Source organism: Lepisma saccharinum, chromosome 1 (genome assembly GCF_977018435.1).
Source record: "Lepisma saccharinum chromosome 1, izLepSacc3.1, whole genome shotgun sequence".
NCBI classification, from domain to species: Eukaryota; Metazoa; Arthropoda; class Insecta; order Zygentoma; family Lepismatidae; genus Lepisma; species Lepisma saccharinum.
Window position 1 is genome coordinate 131,509,213 of NC_139229.1, and position 21,098 is coordinate 131,530,310.

A 21,098-nucleotide genomic window follows, 5' to 3' on the forward strand; every position below is an offset into this window, starting at 1 on the left:
TTTGTCCTCCTTTTTCGCCATGCTCTGTCCTCTTTTTTAATGTATGTGTCTGGTCACCTTAGGTGAAGAAGGTATGCTTCCAGGTCTCAAACCTGGACCGTAAGTCGACCACATAACGTATTTTGTTTTCTTAAACAAAAAATAATCAGTACCGACATCCCTTTGTATTATTTCAATTACATTTCTTTTTCTACATATAAGTATATCTATTTCTCCAATTTCTTACACTTCCCTGTAGATTCTCAACATCACAAACAACCAAGTTTTACACGAGACAACGTGACCACCACAACAAAGAGGTCAATTTTTAAAAATCACCAACCAACCAACAACCACCAGATCACCAACTCTGGGAATCGAACCCGTGTTTCTCGTAGTCAGAAGCGCAGGCGACTGGCTGTGCCACAAACTGACCCTCATCTATTAGCTTTAAATGCATCACTGTACTAAAGACACTATCAGCTTTTTCTTCATTTTTTGTAATTTGAAACGAACGATTCTAATTTCCAAAGGGGGAATCGAACGAACTCCTCGCTACACCCATCCCACCACCAATGAGACGGGGCACTTCGTTATTTCGAACCGTAATTGCGTGTAACAATATTTCCCGGCAAGATTGGTATACCTCACTTCAAAGGAATTTTGAAGTTCCAAAGACATACACGCCCCTACATTCAATATAGCTATTGCTTTTTCTGCGAAGCATTTTATCAGTATTTGCACAGCTCTTATCGTCCTGCTATTTGTCTGGACTTTCATCACTCGGCCTTTCTTTAGCTACGTGGTGACTGATACATTGCACTTCGTCGAGATTTTTGTAAAAAGAAACCTTCACCAATCCCGTTCTGACAAAAAAAAAAAGGTATCGCACACTTGCGTACGCAGGGGAATCTTTCCACCATGGGGGGAGCTGATGAGGTTACAGCCTTTTACCGAAATTTTAAAAAATCAACATTTTCAACTGAAAGCAGCAAATAACCAGGGGGAAAACCAAGGTGGTAAATACAAAAACCCAGCTTAAAATAACCTCGATTACGATTTTTGTCTTTGAACAACTTTTCAAACGAAAGTTACAAATAGTAATCACGAAATATTTTATAGTGCGTAACGCATACCCCCTAGAACGCTGCTATGCAATATTTACCTTTATAATTCCAGCCCGTTCCTAAATATATATATATCCTGCGTACGCTAGTGGTCCAGCATGTTCCTGGATAACATGACTAATGTTAGCCCCAGTTACCCCCTCCCCCAATAGACAAACGAAACTCCGCCTATGCTCCCATATATTTAAATATACTTATTAATAATGAAGCTATTTGTGATGCCTGATGATTCGTTCAATACAGCTAGCTCTGATCGTTGATACATATTAAGTTCATGGACGAAAGAAAAAGATCTTCTATTCGAATTGTCTCATTGTTGCACCACATCCGTTTTGTAAATCGAATGTTTTCCATAGGCGACACCATCTGTTGAATTTCTGGGATTACGAACTTTCAGGACCACAGAGGGAACATTGCACCATTCCCCTGCATTGCGGGGGCAGCTGCTAACTCACTGTACACCACGTATACGCCAAAAATTACACTAAATGTACCCAGGTTATGGTATTCCGAGAGTACCGGACCCGCCCTGGATATCGTATCAATACAGAGTTTGCAAAACAGTGAGATGGAACGTAGTTTTTATTTCCCCGAGACTTTTGCCCTGATCGAAGTGTGCACCCTCTTTTGCAGAAAGAGATGGAAATAAACATTTCTGCGATCACCCACCCCGGGAATAGAACCTGAATCTCCCCTGTGGTAGTCAGACGTTCTTCCGTCGCACTATCGTATAATATTTATGGTGCATTTCATGCGGATATATCCCACAATAATACGTCAATTTCTCCCTCTGCCTCGACCCTTACTTGTTTTGACGCTCCCATCAACAAGTTTGCCCGACCCTGTGGCCGAGTGGTTAGCACATCGCGCTGCGACGCCAAGGGTCCCGGGTTCGAATCCCGGTCGGGCTTGGTTGTTTGTGAATGTCCATTCATCAATTTCATCACTCATCCCTATCTTCGCAAATTAGCCAAGAGGCACAAAACGCGAAGTAAAATAAACTAAATCAAATCAAATCAAACCATCAACAAGTTTAATTTCGTAAGTCTTTTTAATCAGTGTTCAACCAAAAAAATTAAAATGTTACAAATTTTGAGTTTTCAATTTAATTGTATTTGATCATTTTTTTAACCGATCTTTTGTTAATAGTCAGCGCTAGGAATTAAATAAAATCTTAAGAGTATAGGAGGAAGAATACTCTTTAAGAATAAAATACACCAGCTGAAGGAAAATTATATCCTACTATTGTGGCAACACTGGCTGCAGTATTGTCATATCAGTTGCCGGCTCACTCGTCGCACGAGACTCAAGCACCTTTTGGTTACGCAGAAGACGAAGGACAGGGCTTGACGAAATGTGTTTGAGTCTCGTGTGATAAATGAGAACCTGTTGTGCTCCTGGCTCGTTATGACGAATTATCTTTTGTTTTATCGGTGAATCACGTTCACGTTGAAGGCTCGCAAATCACTTTGCTTTACTTACGTCTCTTTCCAGCGGAAGTTTGTCGGCTGGGTGGCTGAAAGTTTTATCACAAAATAATTCTTGCTTCACTCGTCGATAAAGAATTGACATTTAAGATGCCAAACTTAGGTGACAAATTTCCAAACTTCAAAGCTGATACAACGATTGGACCTATTCAGTTCCACGACTGGCTTGGAGATTCGTAAGTTTTAATTCATTTACCCTGTATAACTGTATAGCGAGTATACAGACGAGTTTTCAATAGCATTTTAATTGTAGCTGAAAAAAGTTTTCTGTTAATCAGTCACATACAGCATGAATATATCCACTGCACTCCGGAGGTACAAGGAGTAATTACACATATACAATTTCACTATGTTACGTGATGGGATACAAGATATATCTCATGTATAATAGTATTAGGAGCAGTTTCTGCCCTGTACTTAAATTTATTACGCCATCGCGTAGAAATTCCAAGTTATTGTACACATCAAATTTGGAGTTAAATATGTATGTGATGAAAAAATCGGGTCGGGTACCCTATTCTACACCCTCGAATTTTGAAATTTTTTCTTTTTCATTATGAACATTATTTGATCCTATTTGTGAATAAAAAAAAATTGGAGCGCGGAAAGAAGTATTTACGACTGTACAGCCGTTTAAAGTTGAAATTTTGTCGTTTGAAATGGTTCGCAATTATTTCCAATTTCTAGATCGTGATACTAACACGACACCAAATTTTAACTATCGATCTCAACCTAACTGAACTAACCTATCCACGCGCCAATGGTTCGTGGGGCTAGCGTCAATGGTTCGTGGGGCTAGCGCCAATGGTTCGTGGGGCTAGCGCCAATGGTTCGTGGGGCTAGCGCCAATGGTTCGTGGGGCTAACGCCAATGGTTCGTGAGGCTAGCGCCAATGGTTCGTGGGGCTAGCGCCAATGGTTCGTGGGCCTAGCGCCAATGGTTCGTGGGGCTAGCGCCAATGGTTCGTGGGCCTAGCGCCAATGATTCGTGGGGCTAGGTTCCCTGTAAGTCAATTACACAATTGCAATGTCTCAAATATCCAATCCGCCAATAAATTACATAAATAATATATTGAAATCGCAAATTATCCCATTGCACAAGTCGTTCATAACAAGAAAAAATTGCAAATTATCCCATTGCACAAGTCAAAGATAAGAAGAAAAAGAAAATGTTCAGACGTGCGCCTGTGACATGAATCCAAGATGCGCCATGATCAAATCCCTGCAAAACCGTTTCGACGTTACATAAGGAATCTAAATATTGAAAAACGTAAGTTTCCTAGCACGTAGATCTAAAAAAATTACTTTCCGCGCTATTTAGAAACATCGTTTCTTATGAAGAACTAATTTTCGTAACAAGAATATTTGAAATGTGCGAAAAATCGAGGGTGTAGAAAAGGGTACCCGAGCCAAAAAATCATTCTACACAAAAGATGCAATAAGTAATAATTATGCCCCTTTGATATGTGCTAATAGTCATGGGTAGAATTAAATTTGCTGAAAATAGTCATGATCATTGAATTACACAATCGGAACTTGAGCCATACATATGATGCAGTTCCTTTTGCTTATTTTACATCGGTTTTCTACCAATTGGGTTAATCATGGCGCTGAAGATTGATGAAATGGATAATGGGAGAAACAAAATGAGGGATCTATACCTTCCTTACTCAGGGTTCAAACCTAGCTTCATGTTACTCTGACCACTCTGCCATAAGGGCCAGCACATACTATGTAATATTTCCCCATTATTACAGTTCATAATTCTTGATTTTGAACTTTGTAGTGACAGAATTGTAATGCTTATGCTATCTTGCAGATTAACAAGGATTATAAGCAACAAAATTAACAGAGGAAATAATGTTTTATTCTTGCACTTCAATTATTTTTTTACTGTGCCATATTTGGTAACAGTTTCATACATCGGAGACACATTTCTTCAATTTTACACAAGAAACTAACCGAAACTACTTACGGAAATTAGTTTCTCCAAGGTGTACAACATTCGTCAAGGTATTTTCTTTCACCGTGGAATATATTTGACCGGGAAATCATGTATTTTTCAAGAGAAATACCTCACCGATGCACAATTGCCATTGCTTTCATTTGCTTGCCCTGCGACAACCGGATGCTGCGTACGTTTTACGACGTAAGCCCCTGTCAGTGTTTCAATCCCCCCCTTTTTTTACTATGCTTGTCTAATGTAACCAAACCTAACATTATCGGAAATAGTTCGTGGGGCTATCCGTCAGCTGCCCATGCATAATGTATAATTTCCACCGGTGACGAACATGATAGTAGGTATTTTACGGTAAAGAATGTTGAAACAATGCATACCCACAACGTGAGTCAAGGTGTGCCTGCCACATTGTGTGTTCCAGAAGCGAATAAAGGAATAAAAAAAAGCACTCAGAATGTGAAAAATTGTGTTTGTTTTCGTGTAAAAAGCATGATGGCACCTTGAACTATGTTCCGCAATACAAAATTGGTAAGTACGAAACCATGCAAAACACAAAATATGCTATTTTAATGTGTCTCCGATCTATGAAACTGGTACCCCATATTTTAAGTAGGCTGTAAAAGTCTAGTATAGCACAAACATATTTCTTCACTTTTACAGGAGAAACTACTTACGGAAATTAATTTCTGTAGCATTGTTGAACTTTCTGAAGGTGTTTTCTATCATGTGGGAATCTATTATAGTGGTAATTCATGTTTTTTCCTGAAAAATATCTCTCCGACATGCAATTGCCTTTTGCTTCGATTTGCTTCCCCGGATGTTCCCTGCATATGATGACGTAACCCCCTGTTAGTGTTTCTAACCACGCCGTGATATTACTACGACCCCAAAATTTTTAACTATGCTTACCTACGTAACTTAACCTTACCGTGAATTGTTCGTGGGGCTATCCGTGAATGGTTTGTGGGGCTATCCGTGAATGGTTTTCTGGGGCTATCGTGAATGGTTTGCGATTACGAACCACAAGTTCAAAACCGGAAAAAAATACAAAGTTAGTAACACGGATGTAGGTATTTTTCTGTTAACAAGGTTGGAAACACTGCATACCCACTCCAAATCGACAAAACACAAGCACGACGCACGGTGATCACACAAGGTTTATGAAGCGAAAAAATGAAGAAAAAAACAAATTACTTGTTAATTTGAAAAATGGAAATTATTTTCGTGAAAAAAAATAATACCTTAAAAAGTACGAATGTTAAAAATCAAGGAATAAACTATACTAGACATTTAATAAGTAGTCCTAGGGACAGTGATTGAAACCCATAAAAATGTATTTTTTACAATGGCAGTTTTTTTCATTCTTTAGGTGGGGTATCTTGTTTTCACACCCAGCAGATTTCACTCCAGTTTGTACCACTGAGTTGGGCCGAATGGCAAAACTGGCTCCTGAATTTAACAAGAGAGGAGTAAAGATAATTGCCTTGTCATGTGATTCAGTGGATTCTCACAACATGTGGATTGAGGTAAGTACATCATCATGCTATGAACTCTGTTAATACAAAATACAGCTCTCAAGCTATTCAACTGAAAAATTATGCATGACCAATGATGTCATTTTGAGGCATAGAAATGTTACCTAATATTATGTGTTACTCAATTTTTTTCACCTAAGAGGTGTTACTTCGGTAACTTCCTGTACATGTAGAGTACTAGAGTACAGCATTTACCTGTGCCTTGATTTACATACTCCTGCAAAACATGAAAATAAGCAGGAGTTGGTCAACAATAATTGTCATTTTCGATTTTTTAGCACCCTAAAATCTACAAAACAGTGGAAACTTTTGTTTGTAAGAATTTTATTGTAGGGCAGTGGAACTTGGCAAAATTTTGGAAGGGGACCAGTAACCTATCTGTGGCTACACTAATGCCTCAGCAACCACTTTTGTGGTGTGATGAAGTTTTGGCAAACCATTTACCCATTTAAGATTACATTGTGGGGCTTATGGCAACATTGTTGCATCATGGTGTGCAGCAAGGTTCCACCACACACTGAACGTCTGCTGTAGCACACAGGGGCGCCGACTTGTCAAAATTATTGGGGGGGCTCTGATCACTGAAATAAATTAATGAATGACTCACTCCCATCCTTTTTTAAAAATAAAAATTACGTCTTCGTATAGCAGTTCTTAAGCAGCTATTACATTCCTCATGCAAATGAAATGTAACATGAAAAACGTGTGTCGGCTCATTTGTTTTTTTGATAACAATTAACATTTTTATTTAAAAGTAGGCTATGTATTTACATTAAGAGGCCAATATAACAGTTTTTTGCCGGCCTCGGTAGCCGAGCGTGTTGGGTGGTCGGCTCAACTCGATTTGATCCGGAGGTCTCGGGTTCGAGTCCCGGCGAGGGCATGGGTGTGTTTTAATGTCCGCAACAGACTTGTAAAGAAAGGACATGTGACGGGTGCAAAGAACCTTAGCGTTGACGTACCCATAAAAATAGCGAATATTTACAATATTTAACAGTTTTATTTAATTATTTACATAAATGCTAACACAAATCGCAGGCAAATAGTTTTACTTTTTTGTTCTTGCTACAATATTTTACTTTTTAAATTTAATTTTGCAATAATAAATAAACACCTAGCACGCCGTGCTTTAGCAATAATGCCTTTGATCATAGCCATTCCCGCTTTCGCAATACAGACTTTTCATAATCTTTCCTTGCGTATTTTACTGCAAGCCAGTGTTGAATAAACTCAAAAACCTTAGAATTATTTTCCCCTTATTCTTTGGACTAGAGGAAGAGATTTCGATGATAACTATATATCGTACATATCAATATTGCCTGAAAGTCGTGTTTTCGACCTTAAATTGTCTAGAATTCACTAAACAACATACTGGTATAATTGTCATATCACCTCGTTATTTAGAAAGTCTTTTTAGTAAAAATGTTAACAATACTCATAATTATATACTTAGTAATACATAGTAATAAGTCATGTGTTTTTCTGTCTCCGTTCATAGCCCCTCCAAAGTTGATGGTTTAGCTGTCTCAGCCCCCCAAATTTGATGGTCTAGAACATTTCAAATGTGTATTTAAAGTTAAGTTCATGTGGCACAATTCAGAGTAAACTTTACAAGAGAAGCAAAATAATACATTAGATACTCTTAAGCAAAATTATTTGGGGGGCTCTGCCCCCACATCATCAACATTGGGGGGGCTCGAGCCCCCCCAAGCCCCATGGAGTCGGCGCCTATGGTAGCACATACCAAAACAGAAGTTAGCGAGCCACCGTTACTGTTTAATACAAGAGCAAAAATTCCACAACAAATCAATGGTATCAAGAAATATTAATTTTAAAAACAATTAAGGGGCATAGGTATGCACATGGGGGGGGGGGGATGTCCCCCCTAATCTTGGACATCCACAGATTTTTTTCTACTTTCTACGAAGGGACAAGCAAGGTATTTTTCCATGAGGCATATTACCCCGTTTATAGTGTTGCCCCCTCAAAACATACCTCATGAATTTGAAATTATCGCATTTCTGCATCCCATTATAATAATTAATGTAAATTACTATGACAGATATCGAATTATATGTGTGAAAATGTACTTTTAGGTTGATGTTCGATTTCTAAGGGGGAGATATGGCCATCCTTGCCCCCTTCCAGACGTCCATGCTGATATATTACTATATTTTAACCTAGAAATTTAGGATAGAGGAATTTTATCGCTGTTATTAAACGATATTATACTCTTAAAGCAAACTAAGTATTTTCAAGCCGATGTAAGTTCAAATCAACTACAGGGAAAGGGGTTGGAGTGGTGCAACCACAGGGGGGCAGGGTGCATTGCCCCCCAACCTTGGACAGAAATCAATTTTAGGGGGCAAAAATGGAAGTAAAAGAAAGCAAGAGTAGCAGGACAAAAGGATACTCAAGATGAAATTACTTTTCACGTCTTTCTTGCATTATTTCTTCCAGAGGGCCAAGAGTGCCTGCAGGAAGGGGGGGGGGGGGCACAGAGTTGCAATTGCCCCCTCGATTTCAAATTTTATACAAATAAAAATACATTTCGTAAAATTTTCTTCCTCGCTTCAATCGCAATACCTGCTTTTCTTGCAGTGTTGTCAAGTTCAGAGCTGGAGCTAGGGGTCGGCAGGAGTTGGCCCTGGACGCCGAATGGTCTAAATGAGAAAAATTGTAAAAGATAATGCCATGGTGCTCCATGAAAATTTTTGCTCCATATTAAATCAGTACTGTTTTCATTTCGCAAATTTTGGATCTGAAAATTTTCTTGCTCGCTTTGTTCGCAATTTCTATTCTTTACTGCATTGTAAATTACCAGGGAGAGGTAAGAAAAACTAAACTAAGCACTACTGCTAAACGGTCGGGTGGGGTGTATATACACACACCCCCATTGATGCAATAAAACTAAAACAGCGAGATAAAATTAGGTTTTTCTTTCCCAACTGAACTTTCATCAATGGTTTTGGCCACCCCTAATCACAGGGTCTGCGCACGCCTATGTTAAGGGGAACTACCGTGCGTCCATTTCGATCTGCAGCCGAGAGATCGGGAGAAGCGTGGCGGGCGGCGCTGACGGAGGTGCCGACATTTGCGGCCTGTAATGCCCGCATATTTTTATGGACATATGCAGACGTTTATATAAATATTGCAAAACTAGCACTAACCTGTGTTATAAGAGTTGTTCAAAGTGATGTCCACCTACATTCACACATTCCTGGCATCGTTTGATGAAATTTTGATTCACACGCAAAAGTTCTTCTTCCGTAATTCTTCCTAGTTCTGCCCTTATATTGTCTTTTAGTTCGTCGATGCTTTGAGGGTTATTTCGGTAGACTCTATTTTTCAAGGTTCCCCACAAATAATAGTCACATACGGTAAGATCTGGCGAACGTGAAGGCCATAAACCTCTTGAAATTATTCTGTCATCAAACACCTCCCTTATAGCGTCCAAAGAATCAGCGGCGGTATGGGCTGTGGCCGAATCTTGTTGAAAATACCCATATTGTCTCTCATTATCTGATAACAACTGCAAAAACGGCGCGAGTATTTGTGTGCGGTACCTCTCCGAATTTATTGTGTCTTCAAAAAATATAGGCCCTATTATTCTTTTGGCACTTACAGCACACCACACACCAATTTTTGCATCGTGTAACGGAACTTCGTGTATTATTCGGGGATTTTCAGTGCTCCAGTATCTATTGTTCTGTGAACAAACATGACCACGCAAGTGAAACCATGCCTCATCCGAAAAAAATATTAACTGTGGATCAACAATACCATGTACAATATTCTGCAAAACCTAATTACAGAAATTTACTCTACTTACGTTGTCAGGGGGCCGTAATTCTTGCATTATAGAAACTCTGTACGGTTTTAATTTTAGTAGCTTAGTGGCTGTATGTGCTGATGATTTTGACACGCCCATCTCCTGTGAAACACGGCGTAGAGGTTTGTTTGGAGAACGTTCTAACGCTGCACCAATTTCATCGAATTTTGCTTCGGTTAGAATCACTCGTTTTTGCTTAGGTGTTTTAAAATTTAACGATCCAGTTTCTCGTAATTTAAGGACAAGACGTCTAACCGTATCTCTATGTGGAGGTGAAACGCCTGGGAATTTCTGTACAAATTTCCTACACACGTCTCGACACGAGTCTGTTTTCACGTAAGTGTCATACATAAAAATTATTTGTTCTAACGTGAACCTTGCGGCTGGCATTCCAATCGTCTGACTGACACAACACACATACACACTGCAATAACACAAACAAGTAACGGCAAGTAACCAAGAATAACACTCTTACGCACAGTACGAAATTAACATGCTCTTGGTTTACATCTGCCTGCCACTATATTCACAGCTCTGTAGTCGCGAAGAAACAAAAAACTTGAGCTAGGAGATTTCGGATTGCAAGGAAGCTCACGAACACCATTAGCTTTTAACGGTTCGTCTGCAGCGTAATCTTGATACAGTGTTGCACATTCGAAACCTCCAAACGATCCCCATCGACACAAAACTCTTTCAAGGATATAAACTTAAGCAGGACGTTACTGGGCAAAACTATGATTAAAATGTTTTACAGAGTATTATCTGTGGCTCTTAACATCATTTCTAAAGCGTATTTATTTGTGTATATAAGGGTGGAACTTGGAAGAATTACAGAAGAACTTTTGCGTGTTATAACACAGGTTAGTGCTCGTTTTGCAAGATGTCCACAAAAATAAGCGGGCATTACAGGCCTCAAATGTCGGCATCTCCGTCAGCGCCGCCCGCCACGTTTCTCCCGATCTCTCGGCTGCAGATCGAAATGGACGCACTGTAGTAAAATAATCATAAGGATCTGCATACTCAGAATACTCATTCAAAAGGAGCAAAACCATCCATCCATTCTCTCTTCATAGCTTCAGGAACCTCTCAAAACAAAGTTCACACAGATGGAATGAACCAATACACCCGGGGATGATGAACTTTTGCTGGACATTCCACACCCCATTCCCTCTTCCTAGTGTTGACACGTGTTTGCAGTCAGTGGCAACAACCAGCAGGCCCATTATTTTTAGCCCTAAACATATGAATAAGTTTTTGAAAGATGATTTGGATTGTGAGAGAAAGGGTAGAAAGTGATAACATTACATTGTCTATACTTTGTGCACATTCATTCTTTTGTCTTCGAAAATTAATGACTTTACTTTCTGGCAAAAACCTTCTTATTTAACGGTAGTCCTCTCAAAACTAAAGCCTCATAAGGCTCCCAATTTCGGGAATTCTGTGTGAACTTTTCTGTTCACATGTGAAAAATTGTAACTTCTGTTAATACAAATTCTATTGAATTTATACATATGTATAAATGATCTGAGGCAAGTTTTTCACAGTTTAACTTTTATTTTTATCGAGGAAGGAAAAGAAATCAGATTGGAAAACAAAACAGAATTTTTTTGTAGATGTATCTCAAGTCTGAGCATGTGAAATGGCAAATGTAAACTCCGCACCTTCAATTAGATATTTTAAACATGTATACAGTTTAATTGAATTAGAATTATTAAATATATTGGAATCGCACAGACCCTTTATATTATTAATATATTTGTGTGTGTATGCATGTGGGTGGTAATACATAAGGTTGAAACAGAAAACGTCTGCTTGTACCCTTGAATTTTTGGAAAGTTCGCCCTGAAAACTGAGAATTATACTTGAATTTTATCATGGTCCTGGAGTGACCACCCTGTGAACTTGTAACTGTGAAAAACTTGCCTCAGATCATTTATACATATGTATAAATTCAATAGAATTTGTATTAACAGAAGTTACAATTTTTCACATGTGAACAGAAAAGTTCACACAGAATTCCCGAAATTGGGAGCCTTATGAGGCTTTAGTTTTGAGAGGACTACCGTTAAATAAGAAGGTTTTTGCCAGAAAGTAAAGTCATTAATTTTCGAAGACAAAAGAATGAATGTGCACAAAGTATAGACAATGTAATGTTATCACTTTCTACCCTTTCTCTCACAATCCAAATCATCTTTCAAAAACTTATTCATATGTTTAGGGCTAAAAATAATGGGCCTGCTGGTTGTTGCCACTGACTGCAAACACGTGTCAACACTAGGAAGAGGGAATGGGGTGTGGAATGTCCAGCAAAAGTTCATCATCCCCGGGTGTATTGGTTCATTCCATCTGTGTGTCGGATCACCTGCAGAAACACGATCCAGGTATATTTGTATAGTATGTGTGTGTATGCAACACACACACACACACATATATATACCAGGGTTACATACAACCTCTGACAATAAAGTTCGGTGAATGATCCTGAATATCGAAAGTAGACGAATTCTTAATGAAACCTAACTTACTGTCCTTCGAAGGTGTGTGAGGTACGACCCTGAAACGAAACGCCAAAGCATGGAATGTCGTTCTCCTGCATCACCCCCATCGGAAGAAGGCCAAGGCGGAAAAATTGTTGTTCCCTCCGGCAGGAATTCCTAGTGGATCATGCCATCACTGTCGAAGAAAGTGATAAGGATCGTCTTGATGCGTGATTTTTACGCTTTGACCTTCTTCCGATGGGGTGATGCAGGAGAATGCCATTCCATGCTTTGGCATTTCGTTTCAGGGTCGTACCTCACACACCAGCTCTCATCCTCTGTAGCAATGCATTGCAAGAAATTTAGATCTGAATCCTCCAGATTTCTCTCTCTTCTCACGCCTCAAAATCACTTTGAAAGGTCAGAGATTTGAGGATATTCCGGACATCCAACGGAACGTGACGAGGGTCTTGAACACCATCCCGAAAGAAGACTTTTCTAAAAGTTTCCAGGACATGTACAGCCGTTCTCAACGGTGCATATCCATAGGAGGGGACTACTTCGAAGGACAGTAAGATAGGTTTCATTAAGAATTCTTCTACTTTCAATATTCAGGATCATTCACCGAACTTTATTGTCAGAGGTTGTATATCAGGGTTGCTACACGTCTGGAAAACAGGGAAGTGTGAGGGAATTTTGCAGATTGTCTGGAGTTTACGTGCATTTTGGAGTCTGCAAGAGAAGAAGTTTCAAAATGAACAAGCAGTTCACTTCCACTTCTGGATTCAGTTCTTGTGATTCCACTCCCAAAAAAGATCAGTTTACAAACTTGTTTCTTTCATTCTTGTGATTCTCAGTCTTGTGCAAAATTATAGTTCCTTCGAATTTCTGTATAAATTTTCACTTTTATAATACTAGATATTTGAAAGAATATCAAAGTAAAACTTGAGTCCAGATATCTGATTGATAACTAAAGTACATTGACAATATGGAATTATTAGAAAGGTTGGTGAAGATGAGGTTATTTTTTTTTGCTCCCCTGTGCATAGCACCATGCCATGAAGGCGTATAGGGGGTGTGGGGGTTATAGTCTATTATTTTATAGATCTTAGTCTTGTTAGCATTTGCTATACAATTCCTATATGCAACTAAAAATTCTCCAGATGCTGTGTACTTATAAATGTAAGCCAAAAAGCAGCATTTTTTACGACACTATAAATTCACCAGAAAATGAAAAATTGTGTATAGTTTATGAACTTATTCTGTTTTTACATTGTGTTACATTGTTACATTTACTGTTATGGTGAAATAATGTACCTCTGTTACCTTAGCCTCAAGACTAGATGCACATGATTGTAGCATCCAATACATTTAATGCCGATTGTAACTTTATACTTTTCGCATTTTCATGTGTTCTTGGGTGTGTTGAATGAAATTTGTTAAAAGAAAGTTGTGAAAGTGAATATTCACAATAATTAACGGATTATGTATTTAATTGCAAAACACAAGGTTAAAAGCAAAAATTATGATGATAAACATGTCTGGAAAAATTTCATTTTTGGACTGGAAAACCTGGAAATGTCAGGGAATTTCATAATCAATAAATTGTAGCAACTCTGTATGTATATATACAGTTGAAATGTGTACGTAACAAACCATCATCAAGGTGTAATATCTATTTGACTTCGTTATCTGAGGGGAGGAGACAAAATTTCTTCAGATACTAATACTGGGCACCATCCTTACTATTATTACTCACAGAGAAGAATGAAAGCTTTGCAAAGAAATCAATTATATATCGGGCCATTTGTGCATGTAGACTGCTCTATGCAACATTTTGAAATCCTTAGATTTCTTCAGGGTAAGTTTGCCTATTTATCAATGGTACAGATATTATTCCATCACAGTAGTATATTTCATGACCGTTGTCTAGGTGACAATGTTGGAAATTTTTGTAAAATTTACAGGACATCAAGTCATATTCCGGATTTGAAGGTGATAAGTTTCCATACCCCATAATCTGTGACTCAAGTCGAGATTTGGCTGTGCAGCTAGGAATGCTCGATCCGGCAGAAAAGGATAAGGATGGTCTTCCATTGACATGCAGGGCAGTCTTCATTGTTGGACCTAACAAGAGACTTAAGCTCTCAATACTGTATCCTGCTACCACAGGAAGAAATTTTGAGTAAGTACTGTAATTTCTTTTTCTGAATTGTGTTAATGCAGGGAGAGGTGGGGCAGATACTCTAGCAAAATTTTTTAAAAAATGAAAAAAAACATACCCTTTCACTCGTACACATTTCGCAGTCAATACAGGTTAGTGCTGGGTGGTAACTGTGATGAAAACTATTGAAGTTTCTTTCCGTATTATGGCTATTCATTAGGATTACCAGATCGCTGCAAGGAAATGTAGGACATAATGTCGCAAAATGTAGGACACAAAACATTCACAATAAATAACACATATTTCCAGAACATGTTACAAAGATATTTAAAATTTTCAGCTTTAAAAAAATATGATTTCTTAATGAATTCTTAAATCAAAAATTTTCAAACTTTTAATCAATACTGAACAATGAATTTCTTACTATATGGTTTTAACTTCTCAGGAGTCAATTTTTATCAAAATTTTATGTTTAGTCAAAATATATTTATGAGACTGAACAGTCAAACTCTTTGAAATTATACTGGACCCCAGTATCAAACTTTTTAAAGATTTTTGAAAAGAATATTTCTCCCATGGCTCAGTCCTGCTGATGGTAATGAAAATACTCTCTCATTATGACCTGGAATGGCAAGCCAATATTCAGCAATTACAGTAATTTGAAATGGTTCCCCAGAAGTTTCATCTAGGGTAGTTTGTAGTTCAATAACTTTGATATCTATACCCCTTGCTTTACAATCACAATTTTGAATAAGAATGGAAACACCTTGTTCCATCAGTATAAACCCCAAGCAAGAAATTCCACTTAGGCAGTGAACAATGACATCATCAGATGTGAGCTTAATGTTCTAGCAGAAAACTTTATTTTCTTTTTGGGTAACAACTGAATCATAATAAATTTCACCATTGAGTTTGGGAGCAAAGTCCATAAATTTTAACTTGCATGATTTCTCTCTGTTAAACTGAAACACGTATTTTCCTAATTAATATTATGTGACGTTCAGAATGTAGGACATGTCCGGGAAAAACCGGACGTCTGGTAACCCTACTATTCATGTGTTGTCCTCAGGTCTTCAACTTCATGGCAAACCTGATAGTAAAAGTAAGTAACATGAAGCATATAGTTTCTGTTGAAACTTACTTTCTAAAAGTAATGGTTATAGTTAATTCACTAAAAAAGCAACTACATTACTTTTGCAGGTGTTTACTTTATTCATTCATAAACTGCAAATAGGCTGTTTTAATTTTGTTCATTTAAAATAATCACTTGACATGTTACATCTTGCACATTTCATTTGCAACGAAAGTCTGTGCATGATTATAATTGGTCCCAACCCACTGAAAATATCCAGTAAAAATTATATATATATATATTAGAATTTTATTAAGTATTTAAATAAAATTATTTTTAGGGATGTGTAGAGTGTAATTTCTTAGATTGCAAGTTTTATAAATACTATCTTGAATAAGTATAATTTATGGTTCTGGAATTTTTATTTATGAAAGTGCACACTTTTCAAATTTGCATACATTTTCAGAAGAAATTCTGCAGTGAGAACTCTTGTCACAAAAGGTGAAATATGTACATTCCACCTCCCAGCAAGGAAAATTAACAGAAAAGCAAGAATTTTTCACAAATTTCAGCTTGAAAGTAATGGTTACTGTGTTAAGTAGAGACTTTGCCATCCAGACTACAATTTCTTTTTGTACCAAAAGTGAAAGATAGAAAATTCCAAGATGTAACATTGCCACAATCTTCTGGCTACCTGATTTTTCATTATTGCATAATACATTGTAAATCATTTGTACAAAGAACAAGTTGTGTTGATTGGGGGAACAGTTGTTCCTAATTTTTGCCCCTGCACTAGGGCCTCTTACTCTTAAGCTTGTCTACTGCAAGAAAAAGAAAAACTGTCCATGCCCTCCAGTTTGGCACTCGGAAGAACTATCAAATACTTTTCAGCATGACTTTGCATGTTTATAGGTACATAGTAGTGTTACTTCTTACAATTTTTCTATTCACTTTAGTACATTGTAGGGCCAGAGAGACCTGCTGAAGGAAAAAAAAATTGTAAATATATTTTTCTTGTTCTAACTGCACTTGTAGGGAAGCAAGACATTAAAATCTGATCCCTCACAAAAAATAAAATCCTAAAATCAAATCTCTACAATTTCCTTCCTTTCTTGTGCTAATTTGCACATTTTAGAAACTATATACACATCCTGGCTCCCCCCTTCAATTCGAACTCTGTTGTCGGCATTGAATCTACTGTCAAACCATTGGTTCAGTTATTTTTATTTTTGTCAACTCATATATCTTGTTGATTATTGTAATTAATTTAAAAGTTAGAAAACAATGTAAACTTATAAAAACACCATACATATGAGATTATATATTATTAAATTCTCCTGTTTTAAATAACACATGTATGCTACATATAAACATGAATCAAAATTGAGTCAAAGTAAATTTACATTAATGATTTTTTCTCTTTTAAGTGAAGTGCTTCGTGTAGTGGACTCCCTGCAACTTACAGACAATAAGTCTGTTGCAACGCCTGTTGACTGGAAGGTAAGCCATGTTCTGTTAATAAGCTACTATTATAAGATGTGAGTTACTAATATTTCCGTGGAAATAATTTTAGTAACTCACTTAAGTCTTACATTATCAACAGTAGAGTGGTTGCGGGTCTGGGCAGGTTCTTTTGCATATGATCCCACTATAGAAGATTGTTGTCCTTCATGATGACAAACAATTTATTTATTATGTTATTTAGTGTGTGTGTATTTGAATTATTTTATGTGCTCAGTGGCTACAGAATTATGGAAAAATGAAGAAAACTATCATGTATCGTAACAAACAAAGCTGGTATATAATCATTTCATTTCATATCCTGGCTTGATAAAAAAAGGTAAAGTGCTCCCCTGTGCTTAGCACCATGCCATGAAGGCATATAGGGGTGTGGGGGTAACGCCCCACACTTTCTTGATTCGGTCATGAGTGGGGGTGATGCATCCTGGCTTGATACAAATAATTAAAGAAAACAGTGTATTTCAAAGAGCTGATGAGTTCTAGAGCAGATGGTATGATGAAAGAAATTTTCACTCTGAAAGTCACTAGTTCTATAAATGTCACAGATTAGTCTGATATTGAAATTGAGTGAAATTGCTCAACATGTTTCTAGATGGTACCCTAACAGAATTTAGAAATTTATACTGGGTGCATTTGATACGCATGAAGATATTCAAGATATTGTAAACATTCATTGACATTGTGAGAAGAGGTAAGGTACAAAACATTAAAATGCATAAACTGAAGGTTCTGGGTTTGAGTGTCCCTTTATCAGTTCCACCATATCATTCAACTTCACTGGTGTAGTTAGTCGAAAAATGGCAGAAGAGTGATGCTAAATAAGAAAAAATGCAAATACATTTAGCAACCTACTTATAACAATCTATATTTTGCTACCTCCCTCCTCACTGTATACCAAATTTCACTGCATAAGTGTCGCACCTTGATTTTTCAGTCCAAAAATTGGTTTATAACCTTTCATCGTGTAGTCGTCACATCAAGCATCAGATAACAAAACCAATGATAGATGAGTTTAAGTGTCTATAATAATAGTAATTGTTTTTTTAATCTTCACATAATGGTCACACCCATGTTTTTTGTTTGTTTTTTAGATAAAATTGGCATAAAATCTACGACGATTATATGTTGAAATACAGTAATCTTCTAAGCAAAAGGGGTTTGCCATCCTCATGGATATTTCATGCATGATCTGGGAGAAACGTCCCCTCCCTGGAAATTAACTCTTGAGTTATACCTATAGATATGAACAAATACTGTGTTTTATTTATATTCCTGACACACATCTGATTTCTTTATGTTTTGTTGCACTAGAATGGAATCCAAGATTTTGCTTTCTAAAATTGATGGATTTGGTTTATTTTACTTTGCTTTTATGCTACTTTTGGCTAATGGTGAAGATGAGTGATAATGTGATTATATTGAAGAAGGGACACTCACAAAGAACACTCATGCCCAGACTGGGATTTGAACCCAGGACCCATGACATCATAGTGTACTGTGCTGCTTTCTAAAGTGAAGTTCCAATTAGGCTTTCTTTGAATAAAGCGAACCTTAAACAAATTTGGCCGAAACTGCTACTATGGAAGTATATGTTTAGATAAATTCTGTATGTCCAAATTTGAATCCTCATAAAGTAAATTTATAAATTCAAAGCTTGTCTTATTTTATTGTTCTTCACTCTGATTCTTTTAAGCTTGGTAGCTGCTTTAAATCCGAATTAGCCGTGCTTCAGCACAACTCTTCCCCACACATGATTGCTAGAAGTCAGCTCAATATTCAGTGTTACGTGTATTTTATGCTTTCAGTGGGGTGAACAATGTATGGTGCTTCCTACCGTAAAGTCTGAAGAGGCTGAGAAGATGTTCCCAAAGGGTGTGAATGTGATCAAGGTACCTTCAGGAAAATCTTACCTCAGGAAGACTCCGCAACCAGAGTAGCAGATGATGTCTGTATCTATGTTGAAAGTATTATATTTTGTTTTTTATTTTCTAGTCTCTCATGTGTATTTTGCTTTTCGTATGTGATAAACTAAAATTTCAATCTATGAAAAAAAAATGTTTTGTACAATGTAGTTGTATGTTGATTTTTGATTTAATGTGCTTAATTCGATAATAAGATTGGGTAACGATTCTGATTTGCAGCATTGCTGTTATTGTATACACATATCTTGTGAACATTATTACATTTTTGCAAGGTAGTGTTAGTTTTACAACTTTATCACAGTGGATTTTGTTAGAACTTCCAGTATTCTTTCTTTGATTTCCTATTTGCAAGTACTTGAATTTTTTAAAAAAAATATTTTTCACCCAGAGTAATTTAAGTTTTCCATATTACTTGAAACTTGAGAAATTACATACGATTACTTATTCATGTGGGTAAAAATATACAGTCAGTTTGATATGGATGGGGCAAAAGAAGCATTCTCTATTTTAAGCTGATCATATTTAATATGATGTTACCAAGTGCCTTGTCCTCATTATATTTACATTTTCTGCACAAGTAATTGTTTTGCATTTAAAAGGTTGTGAATAGAATGAAAAGAGCAAATTTGTTGGAAAGTGTTTGCATCATTGTCAATAATTTTCAGTCCAAGGTTTTATTATATAAATATATATATGATTTCCGTTCTATGCAAAATGATTAGCAACCAATATGATGTTCCAAGAATATGCAAGGTTGAATATGTTATTTGCAGTTGACTGTAGTATGCTGAAAATTGAAATACACTTTCTTAAGTACATTTGTTAAAAATGGTTTTTCCTTTTACTTTAGGTTATTTTCTATATCTATTTTCCCTATTTCATATAAATTGAAGTACTTGTGATTGTTAATATTATCGTTGCATTAGGTTATTAAATGTTGTTTACATTTAATTGCAACAATTAAGGGACAATTTAAGGAGGGGAGAGAAGAAGGAGAAGAGAATTTTTACCACCATTACAAACCCTGAACTTTGTAGAATAGAACATTTGCCAACTCAAAAACACACTTTGTTGAGAATATATATATGGAATAGATTGATTAACAAATCTGGATCAGACAAATATTTTAGGTCCCAAAGACCTGTGGTAGTCAGAGGCCTTACCGAATAGATTCACTGTGGATCTACTACGTTGTACTTTGTAAAAACACTCAATTGGCAAGAGGTATACCAGTGTGGGGTAAGTGAAAGTTCATAGCTGATACCATATCACACTGTTGTTTCCAACCAAAATAGTGATTATATTTGTAACTCAAATAAAATGATGTCTACATTTTCACTCTTCACTGCAAACAAATTATACAAAATGATGTTATAAAATGTCAAGGGGGAAGCTCAGCCTGGCTACAGCCCTACTATGCAAGAACTTTCTAAATTCTATACAACCTAGTAAATACAGGGTGTCTACAAAGATTCAAGCAGTTTCACAATGTTACTGTACGTGTATTATTGAAAATATTGTGAAGTAACTTTACAGTTTTGTAGACAAACTCAACAATTTTTGTGACACATTACAAGTGTTTGATATGCTCCCTCTTCATGATTCTGCAGACATAAACTTTATAATCAAGTTATTCCCAAACGCGATGAATCATGTACCTATCAATTCGATCAAAAGCACTGATGATACGAGCCTGCAGTTCTGCTAGATCACTCTGTAATGGAGGCACAAACACTAGATCCTTCACATAACCCCCCACAAAAAAAAGTCACCGTGAGGCAATGACAACAGTTGTTGATCATCATTTCCACAACGACCGACCTATCGGTTTTATACTCTGGTGGTTAAGATTATGTGGACATGGTGATGGAACTGGGGTGGATCATCATCCAACTGGTGGATAAAGTTCTCACTGTCTGTCTCGAACTGTGGCATGAGCCAATTTTCTAACATGTCAAGATACCCGTATTCTTTAATGGTTGTTCGCTGGAGAAGAAGCGGCCGTAAACTCTAAATTTTGAGA

At 37.0% G+C, this 21,098-nt stretch overlaps 1 protein-coding gene across 1 annotated transcript; it reads left to right on the forward strand.

Annotated features, from left to right (window-relative positions):
* The first annotated feature begins 2,422 nt into the window (after positions 1-2,422).
* Prx6a (Peroxiredoxin 6a) lies at positions 2,423-19,904 on the forward strand. Its single transcript, XM_083138737.1, has 5 exons — positions 2,423-2,769; positions 5,922-6,078; positions 14,364-14,581; positions 17,060-17,132; positions 18,959-19,904. The coding sequence occupies exons 1-5, from the start codon at positions 2,684-2,686 to the stop codon at positions 19,088-19,090; spliced, it is 666 nt and encodes a 221-aa protein (XP_082994863.1). The 5' UTR covers positions 2,423-2,683; the 3' UTR covers positions 19,091-19,904.
* The last annotated feature ends 1,194 nt before the right edge of the window (positions 19,905-21,098 follow it).

What these genes read in the sequence shown, in the direction of transcription:
- Prx6a (XM_083138737.1), top strand. Translation starts at nt 2,684, where the DNA reads ATGCCAAACTTAGGTGACAAATTTCCAAACTTCAAAGCTGATACAACG. An exon ending in CTCACAACATGTGGATTGAG is followed by an intron (nt 6,079 to 14,363) that starts GTAAGTACATCA and finishes TAAAATTTACAG; the next exon opens with GACATCAAGTCATATTCCGG. An exon ending in CAACGCCTGTTGACTGGAAG is followed by an intron (nt 17,133 to 18,958) that starts GTAAGCCATGTT and finishes TTATGCTTTCAG; the next exon opens with TGGGGTGAACAATGTATGGT.